The sequence below is a fragment of the Pungitius pungitius genome, chromosome 11 (assembly GCF_949316345.1).
Source record: "Pungitius pungitius chromosome 11, fPunPun2.1, whole genome shotgun sequence".
Taxonomy (NCBI): Eukaryota; Metazoa; Chordata; class Actinopteri; order Perciformes; family Gasterosteidae; genus Pungitius; species Pungitius pungitius.
Genome location: NC_084910.1, coordinates 1,305,049 through 1,323,090, shown reverse-complemented (window position 1 = coordinate 1,323,090; position 18,042 = coordinate 1,305,049). Strand labels below are relative to the sequence as shown.

General features: G+C 42.7%; 1 protein-coding gene across 3 annotated transcripts in view; it reads right to left on the bottom strand.

The window, feature by feature from the left end:
* The window catches only part of triob (trio Rho guanine nucleotide exchange factor b), a 75,732-nt gene that overhangs the window by 13,355 nt on the left and 44,335 nt on the right, over positions 1-18,042 (bottom strand). For all 3 annotated transcript variants that reach the window (XM_037453113.2, XM_037453111.2, XM_037453112.2), the window contains 21 exons: positions 17,743-17,909; positions 16,309-16,428; positions 15,443-15,541; positions 15,261-15,353; positions 14,914-15,063; positions 14,693-14,807; positions 14,362-14,477; positions 13,000-13,122; positions 12,431-12,625; positions 11,852-11,967; positions 11,145-11,211; positions 10,759-10,868; positions 10,587-10,656; positions 10,394-10,483; positions 10,222-10,314; positions 10,006-10,117; positions 9,524-9,714; positions 9,120-9,221; positions 7,965-8,104; positions 7,689-7,788; positions 4,869-5,121 (listed from right to left, as the gene is read on the bottom strand). In XM_037453113.2, the coding sequence (XP_037309010.2) occupies positions 4,869-5,121; positions 7,689-7,788; positions 7,965-8,104; positions 9,120-9,221; positions 9,524-9,714; positions 10,006-10,117; positions 10,222-10,314; positions 10,394-10,483; positions 10,587-10,656; positions 10,759-10,868; positions 11,145-11,211; positions 11,852-11,967; positions 12,431-12,625; positions 13,000-13,122; positions 14,362-14,477; positions 14,693-14,807; positions 14,914-15,063; positions 15,261-15,353; positions 15,443-15,541; positions 16,309-16,428; positions 17,743-17,909 (2,622 nt within the window). The remainder of the gene's footprint in view (positions 1-4,868; positions 5,122-7,688; positions 7,789-7,964; positions 8,105-9,119; positions 9,222-9,523; positions 9,715-10,005; positions 10,118-10,221; positions 10,315-10,393; positions 10,484-10,586; positions 10,657-10,758; positions 10,869-11,144; positions 11,212-11,851; positions 11,968-12,430; positions 12,626-12,999; positions 13,123-14,361; positions 14,478-14,692; positions 14,808-14,913; positions 15,064-15,260; positions 15,354-15,442; positions 15,542-16,308; positions 16,429-17,742; positions 17,910-18,042) is intronic.

The following is an 18,042-nucleotide window of genomic DNA, read 5'->3' as shown; positions in this document are numbered from 1 at the left end:
GGAAACTGTGCAACTAACCAGCCTTCATCTTACATACGGTACAAAATGAAGAAAAATCAGACCTCTTGGTTACGATGCAGCCCCGGAATGTTTGACGTTAAAGGTTCCATCGTGGACCCTCTTATATACTGAAAGAATACCTTAACATTTACTGATGCTGCTCTCCAAGGTCCATCAAAACGTTCCTTTATGAGTTCTGTATATTTTAGCTTTACTGGATACTGGATTATTATTAAGTTCATGCTTACGAGGCCTTTGAATTATTAGGGTTTTAGTGTGCTGAACACTTTGGGTGTGCATAATGTGTATTCTCTTCAAATGGAGACTTTAGCATTAAACACAACTGTTGATTGGTAATGCAAACCAGGCCCTTTTATGCTAATCGTATCATAACTGGCAGCAACAACACTGACGACCTACAGCACACATTTACTACATCATCCAACTCTTAAGTTGAAATGTGTGCTTTTTAAAGGGAATAAACCCGGGGAGCTAAAGACAACAATCAGGAATTCTCATGTAGAGCAAACACACCGAGGGCAACAAACGTGTATCTGTGCTGTCCGTACAGACTTCTTAGCTACTACGTGAAAGGCTGCATTGTACTTCTTAGAATGTCAATGAAATACAATCTGTAAAACTTGTTTTTCGAGTTTAATTTTTAATGGAATAACGGCACAAAAAGTTGCAACTATTCTACATGGCTTCTGTGAAAAATAACCATGGGTATTGAGATTTTGGCTAAAATCTCTACTCCTTTATGTGTCGTACAATGTTCACACTTTGACAGTTTAATGAGCATCTGGTGCTATTTAAAGTTCTCTGGGTTGACCAAAGCGCTTGTGCAACATCAGGTAGAAATGGTGGAAACATGAAGTCAGAGGCCCAAACACATTCCTCCTCAATAGAAAATAACCCCAGGGACACACACCCATAGACAGAAGGCATGACCTTTGCCCTTTGCTCTGACAGCACAAGAACAGCTGGTTAGAATTGCAGTCAAGGGAAACATGAATAAGGGACACATGACTTTTTCACATGTACACAAGTACTGCATGCTTCAAACAAACAAAACCTAATACGAAATGATTATTCAATACTCTTAAATCCCAATGCGGCAAAAATACTTACTGAAAAAAACAAAGTTACATCTAGAACCAACACTCCCACCTGCTATGCTTGTTAATGCGGGGGAAACAATAAAACCATTTAGACAATTAGATAATGGTGGTAGAAAAAATGCATACGGATCTTTGTATGCATTATATACTTGAATTGCGTATGTACCTACAGACATTAAAATGCATATTAACCTCTCACACCATCTGCCTGAACATACAGGTTCAATTTGTATTCAACCTCCTTACAAAATCTTCCTCTCATTGGAACCAGTGGGCGGAAAATCCTGAGAAAAAGCCCACAGAGACGCTACACCAGACGCTCCCCACTGCATCTTTTATAGGGTCGAATCTTCCCTGTGAGAAGTCATACAAACCGACACACAAACACACAAACACCAGTCTTTACAGGTGTTATCGGAGAAGATTCCTTCGGAGGCGGAGGGGGAGGTGCAGTGTGTGGGAAAGCTTCAGGGCGTTTGGCTACCAGCTAACAGCAACAGTTAGGGAAGGCGTGGAGTTGGGACGGGACACATATATTGGACCACCATATATATTGGATTTAGAGACCCGCTGCTACATATTCTGGCAGAACCATCAGAAGCAACAAACAGAAAAGGGATTGAGAAATTTGAGAAGCCCCTCATTCTTCCTGTTCTATTCGACTTTATTCTCTTTGACCTCCTCATTGTCTCCCTGGGCTCGACAATAACACCCCGTGCCCATCTGACCTGCCATTCAGGGACAAAGATGTAATCTTGTCAATGTGATTTCAGTAGATTTAGTATCTCATCACACAAGGGTGCATTCAACAAATCACTTTGAGTACCATCATGCCACAGCGTAATCCACGCTTGATTAGTAAATGCCCTCTGCAGTGAAATTTGAAAATAGCTGGTGGAAAATCTCAACAAACTGTTGAAAAAAAGGTATTCAACAATATTCGATGAGTAAAAAAATAGAGCCAAATTGTAGCTTTTGTATTTTTTCGGTCCTTTATTCTTTCCTGTTTTTTTCCAACTCTTATCGTATTAAACATCAGAAATCTTAACATAACAAGCCAAGACGAAGCAAAACACACCCTGAAAATGACTTGCTCGGCACATTAAGCTGTTATGTGTTACACATGACCGAGGCACCTACCAAGGTCCAGCAGCCAGAACCTGCAGTTGTCAGAGTGTCCTCCCTGCGCTGAATCCATGGGGCAAAATGGGTTTAGAGACACCAGTGACTCAATCCCACGGGCCATGTCGGCCAAACATCAAGCCGTCAGATCCTCAACTCCCCTTTCCCCCTTACAGCATCGCCGCAGATATATGATGACTACTCCAATGCAGAACCTAAAAGTCTTCTGTCAAATCAAAATAGGATTTAAAAAAAAAAAAACGGAAGCAACCGTGCAGCTGAAGCTCCAGAGAGAAAAAGAGCGCAGTTTAGAGAAAGTGAAAAGAAAAAGTCAAATGCAGCATTTAGCGAGTAGGATGTTTTCCCCTCTCTCTGTATCTGCGTCCCTCCCTCTCTCGTGTATTGGCTGCTGTGAGGTTTGGGCAAACGTCCACGGTGCCTCGCTGTTGCAGGCGGATGTCTCCAAACATGAAGCACATCTACCGTATTACCCTGTGTAGAAGCACCCACTCAGTTTGTGGGGGCGGGTGCATATTTTACAGGCATTAGGATGCATGCAAGTTCTGCAGTGTGCTTATATATAAATATACACTTGGTTACGAAATCCAAGTGAATAAAAGAACGTTCGATTGTTTCATAATTAGTCGTGGGTTATGGATTTCAGATCGTTTTCTGAAGATCCCAAACTGATATAGGGGGTTTTCTTAGCTGGTATACACCTTTTTATTCTGTTTTCCTAGATCTTCACCTCATCTGACACACTATGCAGTCCAGATCAGCAGTGCTGGCTGGATGCACAAAGATCTCCCTGTTTAATCGGGAGTGTGTGTCTCCATCTCGACACACTCTATCCTGTAAGAACACACAAACACTTGTTTATGCACTTCCCTCCTTTAGAGTCCTTCAATCAATAACACAGTTCAATATGAGAGTCAACCTTTATGCTTTGGTAAACATTGGAATTCCAGGAATCAAGCTGAAATGAGAAAAAACACCTGCACTACATTGAGCACATAAAGTGTTAACTACCATCATTTCACACTCCGGCTCTCAGCTGTGCACTTTGTAGGCAAATCCTTCTGTATGGGAAGCATTTGTTTGACCCTATTCTGCTATTCCAGAAATCGGCCCCCCAAGAGTCAATTATTCCTGCGTGTGAGACACAGCAGGAGTGACGCTACTCCCCGTGACTGCCGCCCTGCCTCAGCTCTCGACAAAGTGGCCTACATGGTTGATCGGTAAGTACAAAAGCTGACTGGATAGCAAAGACGTTTTGTGTCACCTTCGTCTTTCTCCTCCTCAGCAACAGCCTTTTTTAAAGCACAGTAGCCCTCGTGGTGAGAAGCTCATTTCATGCCAACTACGGACCACACAAACTCACAGATACAAACAGTGAAGGCAGGTTAGGCTCAGAAAAGGGACCGTAATAAAACAGGAGCCAAAGAGCCATGGAAACAGTGCAACTGCTGTCAAAAGTGTAAAATAGGTGGATGGGAAATGCTACCACTCGTTGTGCTGTTCCAGTAAATCATTCAGCTAATTCCAAAGTGGCAAATTTCTGTATCCAGGCATCAAATTATTCTAAGCACAAGTCAAATATTTGTATTCTATATCACCATAGAAACAAACAGTCCTTCCAGAACAAAAGAGGCAACGACACAAACAGAAGCATTTTGTCAAGACAAAATTACAGCAAACACAAATTTTACTTTTTGCTCAAAATGTAATCTTAATTCTCTGGTCTGACGTATCCAAATACATACATTAGACAAGTGAAGGTGTGTGTGTGTGTGTGTGTGTGTGTGTGTGTGTGTGTCTATGGATGTAAAAAAAAAATGCTGCCATTTCCAAAAATAAAAGTTGTTATGGTTTTATAAGGGTATTAACAATCTGGTATTTATTTATTTATTTATTATAACCACAGCTGATGTTCGCACCAACGCTCACACAAACGCACGCACACATGCACACGCCCCCACACAGACACACTAGAAGAACCCGGGGGAGTACATTATGGACTCCTCTCAATAAAATGCCTTTAGGCACAACAACAGATGCAAATTGTGCACCTTAATAAGGCTGTTTCACAGTTTACAGTCTGCTGCTGCCTGTTTGAGACAACATACGAGATTCCAGCAGCAAACCCATGGCCAGATGTTACAGGTTGTTGAATTGATGTAAAGGTTGAATCTATTTCCAAATAATCCAAAGAGAGCTTCGCTGGCTTTCCACAGTTACATAGCAACAGCCCGAAATACACATTGTGCTCTCTCATGCTTGTTTGGGGAGAAGGTGAGGTTGTGCAGGTCACTAATGAAATGTTTGAAGAAGAAATGATGTCTGAAGGAGGCCCTGGTGCTTGAAACCTTAATGCAAATCGTTTCTTTAAAACTGGTGTGTGCGGATCGATCAGTATTTCTTTGACCATCTATTGCTGCACATGCTTTCTTTAGGTCAAATGAAACAATAAATAATATATAAATACATCCCTCAAGCTTTTCCCCTATGTTAAAGTATATCTATACCCATGTATGTATGGGTGTGACCAGCAGCTGTTCAACCAACGTTCTGCAGACCACCTTTTGCCGCCAGTGCGTGTGTATATGAAGACCATTCTCATCCTACCTTTGTGGTTGAAGAGCCCCTCCATCTCCATGGAAGACCTGGAGTGAGCGATGCAGAGCATGGAGCAGGGTACGATGCCCTCCTGGGCTGGAGAGCGGTCTGTGGTCCTCACCAGGCACCAGTCCGGCTTGTCGTGGAGTCGCTCCAGAACCTCCACAGTCTGACCTCGCCGCACCGTCAGCTCCCCACTGCTGCCACCATTGCCAGCCATGAAGTCGTGGATCACCACTGTCAGCTCGCAGCCACCGGACAGCTGAAATGGAAGCGAGATGTCTGTGAGAACGTGTCGACGGTTATCTGTAAACTAAATTTGTTCATTTTGACAAAATGCAGTGAAAGTAAATGCATTGAGCATGTGTGTAGTGACAATGTAGTGACAATAGGAAGGAAAAATGGAAGAAATACATTTTGCATGCTACTGTTTAGTCCAGATAGTATCGATGACTAGAACACTACAAAGAGATAAATACAATTGTTTTCTCCCTGCATTTTAATAAAATGGCAGGAAATATTTGAAATTGTAGATGCCAAAGTCTGGGTAACTAGGTAGAAACGTGACTTTAATTTTTAATAATGCCTCTTTATAAATCTTCTCCTGGTACTTCATTTAAACTACTTTGTCCACCACTGTCATTGAGCAAAATTCAGTCAACAGAAACTGGAGTGAATGGGTTTACAGAAAAAAAGCAAAGTGTTCCCACACAGGATCCTTTGATGACAGCAGAGGTACTCGAGCAGCACTGCAAAGTGAAAGTCTGCATCCCTGCACTGATGATCGTTGACTCATTCGAGCAGAACTGAACAAAATGTCAATCTGATGACCTGACTCTAAATGTCTCCGAAGAAAGAAATCAATATTAGATTCAGATGGAACAAAGTGGAATTAGTCACTGGCTCAAAGATATTTCTGTTCAACACGTTCGGAAAATGTTGAAAAGCTGCGTGTTGCTGTTAAGGCCCAGCAAGAAATGACAGACATACATCTACGGTGCACCAAATATGAATAGCATATGAACATCTTAATTGTGTGGGAAAGTGGCTTCATTGCACACAATAAATACAATGCAACAAATCCATAAATAACACAATTGTCCAACCATGTGCAGCTTGTCTTGCTGTACATCGTAAGAGAACTAATTGAATTTAAATTATTATAAAATTGTATTCTATGGTACAAGAAGACATTATATTAAGTCATTTTGAACATAATTTAAAACATTTATATAAAATATTACAGACAGATTTCCTTATGTTCCTTATAACTGAAATAGATTGCATCGATCATTTAAAAGATACGCAGCGTAAATATCACAGAAGTGAGTATTAGCGAAGTGAATTCTTCTGCAACCTACCCGTTGGTAGTGTGGTAAAGCCAGAGAGCTGAGGAGTTGAGAAATGGGATTTGAGATCCTGACCTCCAGCCTCTCCATTGTTTTCCACTCTCTCATTACGAGAGAAGCCCCGAAAAAGCAAAAACTCTACAGTGTCTGAGCGCTGCAGCAATCCACTGAACGTCCTCAATCACAACGAATAAGCCCTCCGGAAAATAGGGCAACTGGTGAATTAACGGGGTTTTTTGAAATATTTCCCCTAGGAAAGGAATATAATTTCTCCAGATAATCCCAATCCTGATGCATTATAACATCCAAAGGCCAAAAGAAGAAAGCTTGCTGCCATCCACAGTGCCGCTCTTACAATCAGCTTATTCAAGCTTAAACGATTCCCCGTTGCGTCTCCTCCCCGGATCGCTCCTTGTCTTTCAACAAGTAGCCACAATTCTGCTCATTAACAAAAATAGAACGAAAAAAAAACGCGGAATGTTGCCCCGAATATTTCTATGTCTGAAGCAAAGTGTGAGATGGATTGAATCTGTGCTCTCCTGTCTGGCTCTCAGACGAGCATCCTCTGTGAATGGAGCGGGGGAGGCTGGAGCTGCTCAGTCACTAAAGCAAAGACACACACGCACACACACACACACGCACGCCACTGTCACAGCCCCTTGAATGAGGTCTCACAGAGAGTCCTCTCAGAGAGCGACAGAGAGAAGCATTCAAAAGGTTAGATTGAGATGCAAAATGTATACTTGCATGTGTCATAGTGTGCTTTGCATGTTAAGCCTCACGGTATACCCTCAACTCAGCAACCACTATTTCATTAGTTTTGACACATGCAGGTAAGCTGTAACAATAGGGACAAACACACACACAAACAAACCCACACAAAGCCCTCCTTCACAAGGCCAATTTAAGTGTGAAAATACTGACCTCATGCAAGAGTCCACGGGTAGTTTATAATTAATCTGATATAAAAGTATGGAAATGTTGTTCTCTAAATGCTGCTGGTGTGTGTGTGTGTGTGTGTGTGTGTGTGTGTGTGTGTGTGTGTGTGTGTGTGTGTGTGTGTGTGTGTGTGTGTGTTGCTCATAATGAGCGTAGGAGGACAAGCCTTCTGTGGTGCTATTACCAGATATATAACCAAACCGACTGTCCTCGTTCACAGAAAGGAAAGCGACACTCTCTCTCACACGCACACACACACACACACACACACACACAAACACTTCTTTCATGCCCTGTCAGATGGACGGTTTCTTCTTCCTCCTAACACAACAATACTTTCACAGGAAGCAACTTGTGGAACGTTGCCTGCATCTCACCAGGTTGCAGCTTCCGATGTGCGATGGCGTAACAACACACTGTCTGCACAATGACTGAAGTAACCGAATCATGTGACTGTGCATGGAAATTCTTGTAGGAAATAAAACTGACTAAAGTGATTTCTAGTCCATTACGATGCCTGTCTTTGTGTGTGTAGTCAAACCTTATCACTGTCCAGTGTGTTTTGGGAGGTCCGCGAGGCGATGGAGATGGTATCCGGTTGGCTGCTGGCATCTCCTTGACTGTCCAGCTCCTCTACGTCCCTGCGCGCAGACAACATATTGTTTTTAATTTGAACTGAAATAGTTTTTACTGGGTATTTACTGGATAGTGTGTTTCTTTCAAACATTTGCTGGATATACACTGTAACAACATTTCATGACGGCCGACATTTAAACTCGTGAAGAACATGGAGAGAAGCCCATGGTCAGAGTCTTACCGTCGGCCTTTATGTCTGGCGGCGGTGGCTTTGGGGATGTGGATGGGCTCCTTCAGAGCTCCACGCAGGTGGACGGTTCGCTCCTGGATGACCTCCCTAATGTGTTTGATCCAGTCCTGCTTGTTGTCGATACTTGAAGCCTGGGATACAACACATGACTTACAGCTTCTAGTTTTTTTCTCATCTCAAGGCACAGACAAACAGGAGTCAACCCTTACTTGGGGTTGAATGAATGACCCTTTACAACAGTGACAAGTTGAATTCAGCACTGCATGATCCTACGAGGGCTTTGATTCCTGCTTTCCTTCGCGTCACTCTCCAGAGACACTGTGAAACGACTCTTTTACTTCACTCAGGGTTCCAGGCAGAGGAGCTTATTGTCAGCCCTGTGTATGCTTACGTCACTGATCCAATACAACACTGCTCTTAGTTCATAACTATGCTCGGCTGCGCCGTTTCTTACTCCTTCACTTAGCAACCGGCAGCACCAAGGCTGCAGTGGTACCATGTTACATAACGCGCAGATAAAGATGACCATCAGAAGTAATGTGATAAGACAGCTGCATATTCACACATTGCAAGACAAAACCCTGGGATCCACAGGTTTCAGTCTCAAAAACAAATACATCCACATACAGAGCCTGCATGAAACATTGCTTCTGACTCACTGCGTGAGAACCACCGAGTAGCTTGTGAGCTCCTGATGACTAATCCACTGCCAAACTACTGTATCTGTGTGATGAGTGAATAAGTAGCAGAAAGTAACGCTGCAGCCACCTGCAGGGCCTGAACTTTCTAGGCTCAACAGAAGGGACTGTGCAGGATTTAGTGAGACATGAGGCATTACAGACTTTATCTGTTGATGCATGAACAACTTGGCCCTTATCTGCAGAAGGGGAATCAAAGTGTGTCTTTGTGCGTGGGGCCCGGGGGTTGGAGGGGTGAGGGGGGGGGGTTACGCTTAATCCACAGCCAGTGGAAATAAAGGTCCTTATCAAGCGAAACTATTGTGCTTTCCCAGTCTTGCCAAATGATATAAAATACCGTTGTAAAGAATAAAAGAAGGAAAAACTGTTTATTTAAGTTTAAATTGTTATTGCAAATATGTGCAAATATTGACCCTTTATCTTGACCTAAATCCACATCTTGGTGTACCTTGAGGACGATCTTGTTGTCTGAAGTCGGGGTTCTGCCCACCCACAGGGCAAACTTACAAGGATCTCCCTCCACATGTTCTGTCACGCCGAGCTCTGAAGTCTGAGTGGATGAATAAGGTGAAAGTACATGAACAACAAAGAAATCTGTGAAAACAGTGTGTGACCCCAAAAAGCTAGGCTCAGTCTTGGATTGGATCAAGATTACATTCTTATATTTATACATTTGACCGACTAAATGCATCCCAAAGAAAAGGTCTGATAACATGAGTGACACCAGCTGGAATCAAGGCACAGAATAATTACTGGTTTGTAGTATCACACCTGACAGTAAATTACAGTACATCTTAGTTGATCACTGTATAATTTAAAACATATAATCGGATCAAACAGGACATTGCTTACAAAGAGCTTGCTCTTGTACAGGTACTTGCTGTGGCCGTTGGAGTCCTTGACCTCCTTGCTGAACACCAGGGACATCTCAAAGAGGAACAAGTGCCGTTCGCGACCCTTCCGGATCAGAGTCTTGGGGTCCCACACCTGGAAGGACTCCTGAAGTATCAACTCGCCCTGGGAGTCTATGTTCCCATCAAAACCTGAGGCAGTGAAGAGAGGGGAGGAAACGCACCATTTGGGGCATGTGTTAACAGACAATATGTGGAAAAACACGTGCGTGGGTGGCAAATGGAAAACTTCTGCTGCTACAAAGACGAGTACTTTGTGCTCAATGTGAGCCACTTAATCACATTCACAAAAAGCCAACTGAAGGTTATTTTAATAGGACACATCCAACGCTCACAACACAGGCCACTATTAATACCCAAGAACAGCAGAGGTGTGTGTGTGTGTGTGTGTGTGTGTGTGTGTGAGAGAGTGTGCATACTCACCATCCAGCATGGAGAGGTGCATGGCATCGTTAGCTCTCTTTGGGACACTGAGCATGACTTCCAGTCCATCCTTTATCTCACCTTTACCCTCCTCACAGCATGTCAACAACTCCTAAAAGAGAGACATAAAACGGTCATATTTAAATAAAGGAAAGAAAACATCCATGAAATTCTTGGTGGATTCTGTTTCCGCGGTATGCATTTGCTTCATCATACCTTGAGAAGAAGCTGGTATTTTGTGATTCTCTGGACTGGTTTGATCAGATAAGAAGAGATGGAGTTGGCCAGGCGATGTCTTTGTTGGATTTCCTGCAAATCGACCAGACACATGGCTTACTTACTTACTATGTGGTAATAATACTACATAGTATTAATGGTGGTTACTTACATCAAAGTAGGGTCCAGCGTGTTCCAGGATGAGCTGAGTGGAGTCAGGCTTGTTCTTACAGTAGTTGACATACATCTGGAACTTATCAGCCTTGGAAGGAGAAATTAAACCAGAAAATGTATTATTATTATAATGTTAGCGTGTTACGTGCATAACAACTTAACACAAAAGTTACAAACGGTAGATATCTTACCCAAGTCACAAAACAATGGCCGACATCCTCCGGAAGCTGCTCATACTTCTCTAACTCCTTCAGGAAGATACTGTAATATATCATTTAATATACATATCAATATTTGAACATGTCTAATCTTAACTGAATCAGAAGATGAGTACAGAAAATTTCAGATCCCAGCATCACTGACTTGTGATGAAACTCGTAGAGGTCCTGCATGTTCCCAAAGATAATGTGTTCCTTGTTGACAATACCAGGAGGAATCTCCTCCACACCGCTGGTCATCTCCCACAGGTAAGTCTGCACGCGCACACACACACACACACACACACACACACACACACACACACACACACACGAAGATTTATTGTGAATAAGCAAATTTAAACATTGAGAGCAGAGAAAGGCAAAACGAAGCTAAAACAGAAATGCTATATGCAAATTAAAAACCCTTAGGAAGTAGGAATAAAGACTACAATACAGTAACCAACCAGTGATGATTAATAAGATATGTGAATTACTGTGAGTCACTGAGTCAATTTCCTACCAATGCACTTATTGTAATTCAATACTTACATCCATACACTCCCGTAGGTCCCTGACGTAGGTTTTCTCTGTTTGAATCAGCTCAGCCATTATGAATCTGAAAGGAAATGCACATTAGGGACACTTTTGAACACGTTCAGTTGCTGAAGGTGCGAAATAGAAATAAAAACAACCTGTGGTGAAAACTTGTACATACAAAAAAATATATAAGTCATTCTGAGCATTTAAAATACAGATAAGAATGACCACATTCTAGTGTTTCTACCGTGTCTGTAAGGGCTGTATTACTGTGGCGTTGTTTCTGTGGGTGGATGGATTATAACTCCCTTGAGGCTCATGTATATTATTGTGCTGTAATTCATAAGCTGTTCATAGTATCTGTCCTCTATTCATGTTCTTCTATAAACTAATTAAAACTGATTACAAAAAAGATTCTATACAGCATCAGGAACACTCAAATAGCTTGTTACTAGTTATCATAAGGGACGTTGCTGTTCCATCTCCATCTGTTTTCTCTCTTGATATTAGGCAACAATTGTGCTCATGTTCTCCAGGTTATTTGACATTCCACTCCGCATTATTATTTACCAATACACTTTGTAAATGACACCCTGGCTGCAGCTATAAAATGTAGATCGGACCTAAACAAAGACATGTTTTCATATGTCTGCGAGGAACTACTGAATTATTCATGCAGGCATTTCACCAGGAAACCTGTGATGCTGAACATCGCTTACTCTTTCCGTCGCGCTGACTTCCTCTTCTCCTCGTTAAGCTCATGGGCAGCATCCCTCAACCTGACCTCTGACCCCGGGGCACTGGCTGGGATTATGTCCAGTTGGAGCCCTTTGCTCTGAAAAAAACGTGACAGAGGCTTTTATGTCGCACACAGCAAACATGCGGCTCGTTCACGAGTCAACACACCGCTTTGGGACATGTTGGCCCTACGCATTAAAATGAACTGCCAGGAGACGACATGAGTGATGGAGAGGGAAATGTGATACATCTACACTTGAACACCTGGTGCCAGCTACGTCTTTTGAAACTACATAAAATGCCAGAAGTGGCATGTACGATCAAATGAACCCAATAAAATGCACTTTTGTTTTAATCTCATTCTAGCAAGGCTACAGGTCAATTTCTTTATTATTTGTGTTACTATAACCTCGACGGATTTATCGCTACACAGTCTTTCATTAAACAGCATCCAAACAATGTTTTGGGATAAAGCACACAAATAGGGGCTGGTCAAGACATACTAAGAAGAATAGAGCTGATTATTCGTAGATTTTTATTCATCAAAGGTGTGTACTCACAGCCTTGTTGGAGTCAGAACAAATGCCGAGAGCTGTTTCCAGGCAGGTTCGGTATTTGTCCATGCGGAGAGAGAAGTCCCTGTAGCGCTTGTCCACTGAGGACACCCATTTCTTTATCTCCAGGGCATGGGCGTGGCCCTTGTCACAAAACCCATCCGCCAGCTGGATCAACAGCTTTACCCGCTCTTTGGTTTGCTTTCAATTGAGAGACATTTAGGGAGGGGATAGAGAGAAAAGAGAGAGGTCGCCACAGGGAACCAGTAGAGGGGGAGGAAAGGTAGACAGGGGAGAGAGAGAGAGAGAGAGAGAGAGAGAGAGAGAGTTAGGAATCACTGTGTTGTGTGATGGACACAATAGCTTGTTCTCTAACACAATAGCAGTGACACGTCGACGAGGGATCGGGACAACGCATTTCCCTGGGAATGGGCCTCGCACAAGAGGGCGCGCCTGTGAAAACAAACACACAACGAGCACGGCAGGACCCACAAATATACACACACACACACACACAGAGTTTTTGTCTTAAACACAGTGAAATAGCCACCAGGTAAACACAAACACACACATACCTTTGCTGTGATCTGGAAGTCTTCGTGCTCCTTCAGCAGCTCCTGTGTGTGGTGGATGCTGGACCCAGTTGATGTGTGTGTGGACAGGTAAAACTCCCCAGTGTCATGGATCCATTCCAGGGCCTGAATACATTTACACAGCAGGGATTTTTTAAGTTGCAGAACTTAAATATCTCTTAACTATTGAAAGGTGAAGACCAAGTTGGTAAACTTAAAACCCCTACAAAAGTAGATTTAAAGTCACGGCATAGTTTGTATGTTTAAACTCACCGTCATCCTCTTTAGACTCTTACTGTCATATGAACACACCAGGATGTAATATGTAAAGTGTTTTTAATTAAAGGTTTGCTGTCATGACGTCCCCTCATCATATTTAGGTCATATTCAGGGTATTTCAGTATAAAATATGTGATCCATAGTTTGAGATTGGATTTTGATATTTCAACATATTTTACCCCATTACAATGAAGCTGATTCATACATCTCTAGAAATCAGTTCGCCAAGGTGCAACATCATTTCTATTCTTTAACATTGACTCAGTAGAAGAAGCAGAGCTGTGAAACCGTGAGACCAGAAAGCCTTTGGGCCTGGGATAAAACCTGGAAAGCCCTAGAATAGCCACGTCCTAGAAACATCTATGATGTCATCTGATTTATTAACTAAGTGCATTGCTTACGCTGTGCTATGCAAACACCACAGGATGGAGCAAAGTGTCTGAATTTAGGCTTAGAATTGGAAGAGAAAGTTAAGATCATTACAACCAAAGATTCTGATAATAGTTCCCAGCATCGAAATGTTTAAACAAAGAAGTCCAGAATTCCGCTTGATCTGTGCATTCAGAAGAGATGCTACCAAAAACGATCAAATCAGAACCTCTTTTCATCTTATGGGTCCTTTAACTTTTAGCTGATCTAAGACTTGTTTGCTTGCGGAAAAGTGAGTGTTCTTGTCACGTGACCTAATATTGTAGCTCAGATCTTCATTTCTTCAAAAAATGTTCAATAACGCCTGAGGAGTAAAAATGAGCGTTTGACAAAGCTTTCTAATTAACACAGGTTTTATATTTACTGGGCCATAAATTGAAACGCTGTCTTTATTTGAAATGTCTGTCACTTTGCATCATTAAAAGTGTATCGGAGATGTAAAATCACAAAGGCAGCTGAATGTAAACGGAATCCCGTAAACCTGCTGACTCAAAAACACAAACCGATGCCAATCGTCCCACGATGGAGGAGGCTTGTTTCTACGTACTCTGCTCGGTGATCAGTTCAGTGACACAGTCTGCCAATCTGCCCAGCCTCATCTCCAGGTAACGCTTCTTCCAAATGCATCCATAACCAAGCAGAATAACTGGGACACACCTGTTTGGCGCTGCGCTCAAAAACGACATACTGCTGGCACTGGTCCAGCCTCCTCTTCCTCATGGTCCAGAAGTGAAGCACTCTGTTCTCCCTCTGCAGCAACTCATTCAAGATGTCTGATGATACGACGCAGGGACAAGATAAGCAATTCTTTATTACAGTACATCAGCATCAAACAGGAAGATATTGAACACCTGTATTTATCATTTCATGAATAAATTGGAAAAAACGCTGGAAAGACAAAGTGCCTGGAAAGGGAATTGATTTTAAATTATCTTTGTAAACACAAGATGCATAAATGATGAATGTGATAGTTGAGCCGTCTACTTACTCTTAACCTGAGTCTCCGGAGCTTTGACATGTGACAGCATGCCGGGCATGTTGACGCTGTTCCTGTGCAGGTACTTCAAGAAGACGTCAGCATTGCGCCTGGCCAACGTGCAGGCCTGAGCAGAACGACAGCGAGGTCACTAATGACGACCTTTTGACTTGTCAAACACTGGAAATTAGCTGAGAATCAGACAATAAAGAACATAAATGATTCTGCATCACCTTGAGGAAGGCCTCTTTCTGTTCCAGGTGCTTGCTGATCATGGGTGTCACGTGGTCTGAATCACTGTTGGGGCCCAATTTATCAGCACCCCCACACCAGTCCTCTTCTCGCTTATACTCCTGCTCCAGGCTTTCTAACACACTGCAGACCTGAGACGTAGATGATACAGCAAATACAACCAATATGACACTGACCTCCTGCTCCCCAACATTCTCCCACCCAGGATCTACAGCAACGTTTCCCTCATAAACTTTGCACGACTATGGATGTTCACAAAGGAAAGCGTAATTCACAGGAAACCTTTTAAAGTCACTCTTACTTAAAAGGATCAGATACACAAACATACCTGTTCAGAGGTCTTGTAGAAGGCCACGGAAGCATTAACCAGCTTTAGTCGGTCCTCCATCTTCAGCATCAGCTGCTGCCAGTGGTCTGCCACCTGTCAGTCAAAATGAGAACAAATCAATTCACCACTTGCATTGTTGCGGTGTTCATTTAGAGAGGGATACGAACGTAAAAGAGCTCTACCTTTTCAGCACAGTCTCTGATCATATCCATGTCGTAGTGGTTCGCCTGGAGTAAGGCTTCGGCCTTCTGCTGTACCTGCAGCGCACTTTGATGTGTTTTCTTCACGGGGGATAAAGGAGAGATTAAAAAAAAGAAAATAAAGTCATATGAGTTTTTGTTGCGGAGCGGTCTTGAAGGTGAACGCCGGTGGTCGGGGACCACTGCAGCGGTCACAGCGACAGAGGACGGCGTCTGATTGTAGCTGTGTTAAAAAGATTGTTCAGGAGCGAGCATTCTGGAGAGGAAATGAGATGGGGGCATAAAGGGGATTTTTCTTTTGTGTCATAGCAGTTAGCCTGAGTAACACCTTAGCTCCTCGGGGGTGTCAGAGCACTGCGGGACGAGCAACAGAAAGAGGTTACAGAAGAGAGAGTGTCTTCCTGCAGCTGCTGCTGGATGCTGTTCATACTGTCAAGGAAGACATGAATTTTTCTCACCAAGCGGGATACATTATGGGAATCGGGAACTACAGTTAATCCACATGGGTACAAATTCAAGTCTCACTTAAGCAAGGAGGATACACACTGCTTTCTTCTAAGCATGCATCCTTGTGTGTGTGTGAGTATGAGAGCTCTGTAAGTAGGTCAGGGACAGGTCTGCATTAAATGAGCCAGGCTTAAAGGGGTTGAAAGGAAATGCACCCTGCACAATCAGCAGTGAAGTGAGAATAAAGATGAAAGGTAAGCAGAGAGGGGTCCAGATATTAGTCAATCTTGACTGACTCCATTTTATGTGTGACTTTTGCTGGTAAGTTTGAGGAGGTGGGCACACAATGAACCTGAGAGAAAAAAGACAAAAGAAACATTTAAAATAACATGTGATTTTACCTCTATTGCATGTTGGAATTGTTCATGTTCCTTCTGCAGCTGTTCGGCTTCTTGTAACGAACTGGCTGTGATCAGCCCAGCGTTCAGCATTGACTCCCCATTACGGATCCATCCCAGAACCTAGAAAATACACACATACACAAAGAGTTTTGGAGTCATTTCAATTTCATGGATTTAATAGAACTGAATTATTTTTACTTTGCGTGCTTTGAAAGAACAAAGATATAAAAGGTACTTTCTCCATCTTTTAAACATGTTTTTCCCCTTTTACTCGCAAACCTGGTAGCCCCCGTATTCCTTTGCATCCGTGCACACATTTCATTACATATTTCACTTAATCCCTTCCATAGTATCTCTTTACAGACACCTTGACTTGCACACAATCTCCCGGCTGCACTGCAATCTGAAATCAGTACATACTTGTTGTTTAAAGGTATTTACCAGCTTGAAAACCAGAGGCCAACACCAAAGACAATTCATATGTATCAATCGCATTGATAGTTGCATACACAGTGCTGCCCCTGTGTGGGTGGATCATAAAGAATAACACCAGCATCGTCCTGCATCACTCTATAATCTTACTGTCAGATCTATTCATTCAACACAATGGCAGTGGATCTTCTGTAATGTTTTTGCCGCAATGTCTTTTTGTTATTTTGGTCTCCATTTCAGGTCCGCCCCCACCTTTGTTCAATCTTTCATTCTATGTGGTTCAAGCTGAAACATAAAGTCTTGTGTTATTTGGCTGCACCACTTTAATAACAGGGATGGTCTTAAAGAATGTTGTTTGCTTCGGTCTTTATTAGAAAGTTCAGAAGGCTACATTGCAAACTCCTAGTTCTCTTGCTTTGATTGTGTTCAGCCAATGAACCGATTTTGGGGGAAAAAAATCTAACAAGTAAAAGAAACCAGCTGCCCTTTGGTCATCTTTTGTCCTGGCATTTTCATTAGTTTCCCAATCTCTTTGAGACTTGGCTCTGCATCCAAACAAGTTGTATCAGACCTTTGCCCAAAGTAAGAGACACAGAAATCCAGCGAGAGGAAGAAAGAAACCGGATGAGTCATCTACCCATGGTCATGTACCGACAGAACAGCCCTCCAGCACTTCAACACGCTCTGCGCATCTCATGATGCGATGAATTGTCAGACTGGCTTTCCACACGTTATTTGGACCTCAAAAATACACATAGCCCTTGGCCTGTATGTTTGAGAAATACAGTGAACAAGCTATATTTCCACTTCCAATACCTCAATGCCATATACAACATTTGTATTATCATTAATCAAGTATATTAAGTATGTATTTGAGCTTTGCTTAAAGCAACTTAGTAAAAAAGACTACAAAATCCTACCTACAGCACACTTTCCAGCCGCCGCTCTGTCATTGTTTCCCCTTGTTAAATTCTCTTGTCCTTTTCTCCTTCAAGTACATACCTGTTTGACTTCAGCCTGCAGATGCCTTGATTGGACACACTGCTCCAGATGTCTCCTGTGCTGCTCCGCCGCCAGGTCCAACTCCTGCTGCTTCTCGTGGAGAAACTCCAGCAGGTCCTGGACCCGCGTGGCCATGTCCACGTCCCGGTCGCATAGCAGCTCCACCCCTGCACACAGCAGATATTTCACCGTATTACTCATGACGAGCGCTTTAATAATGCCTGCTCAATGCGTGTTTGCCTTTTTTCTTCCCAGTTACTTAGTCAAGATTCACTGCTGGGGACAAAAGCGAGTGGGTTT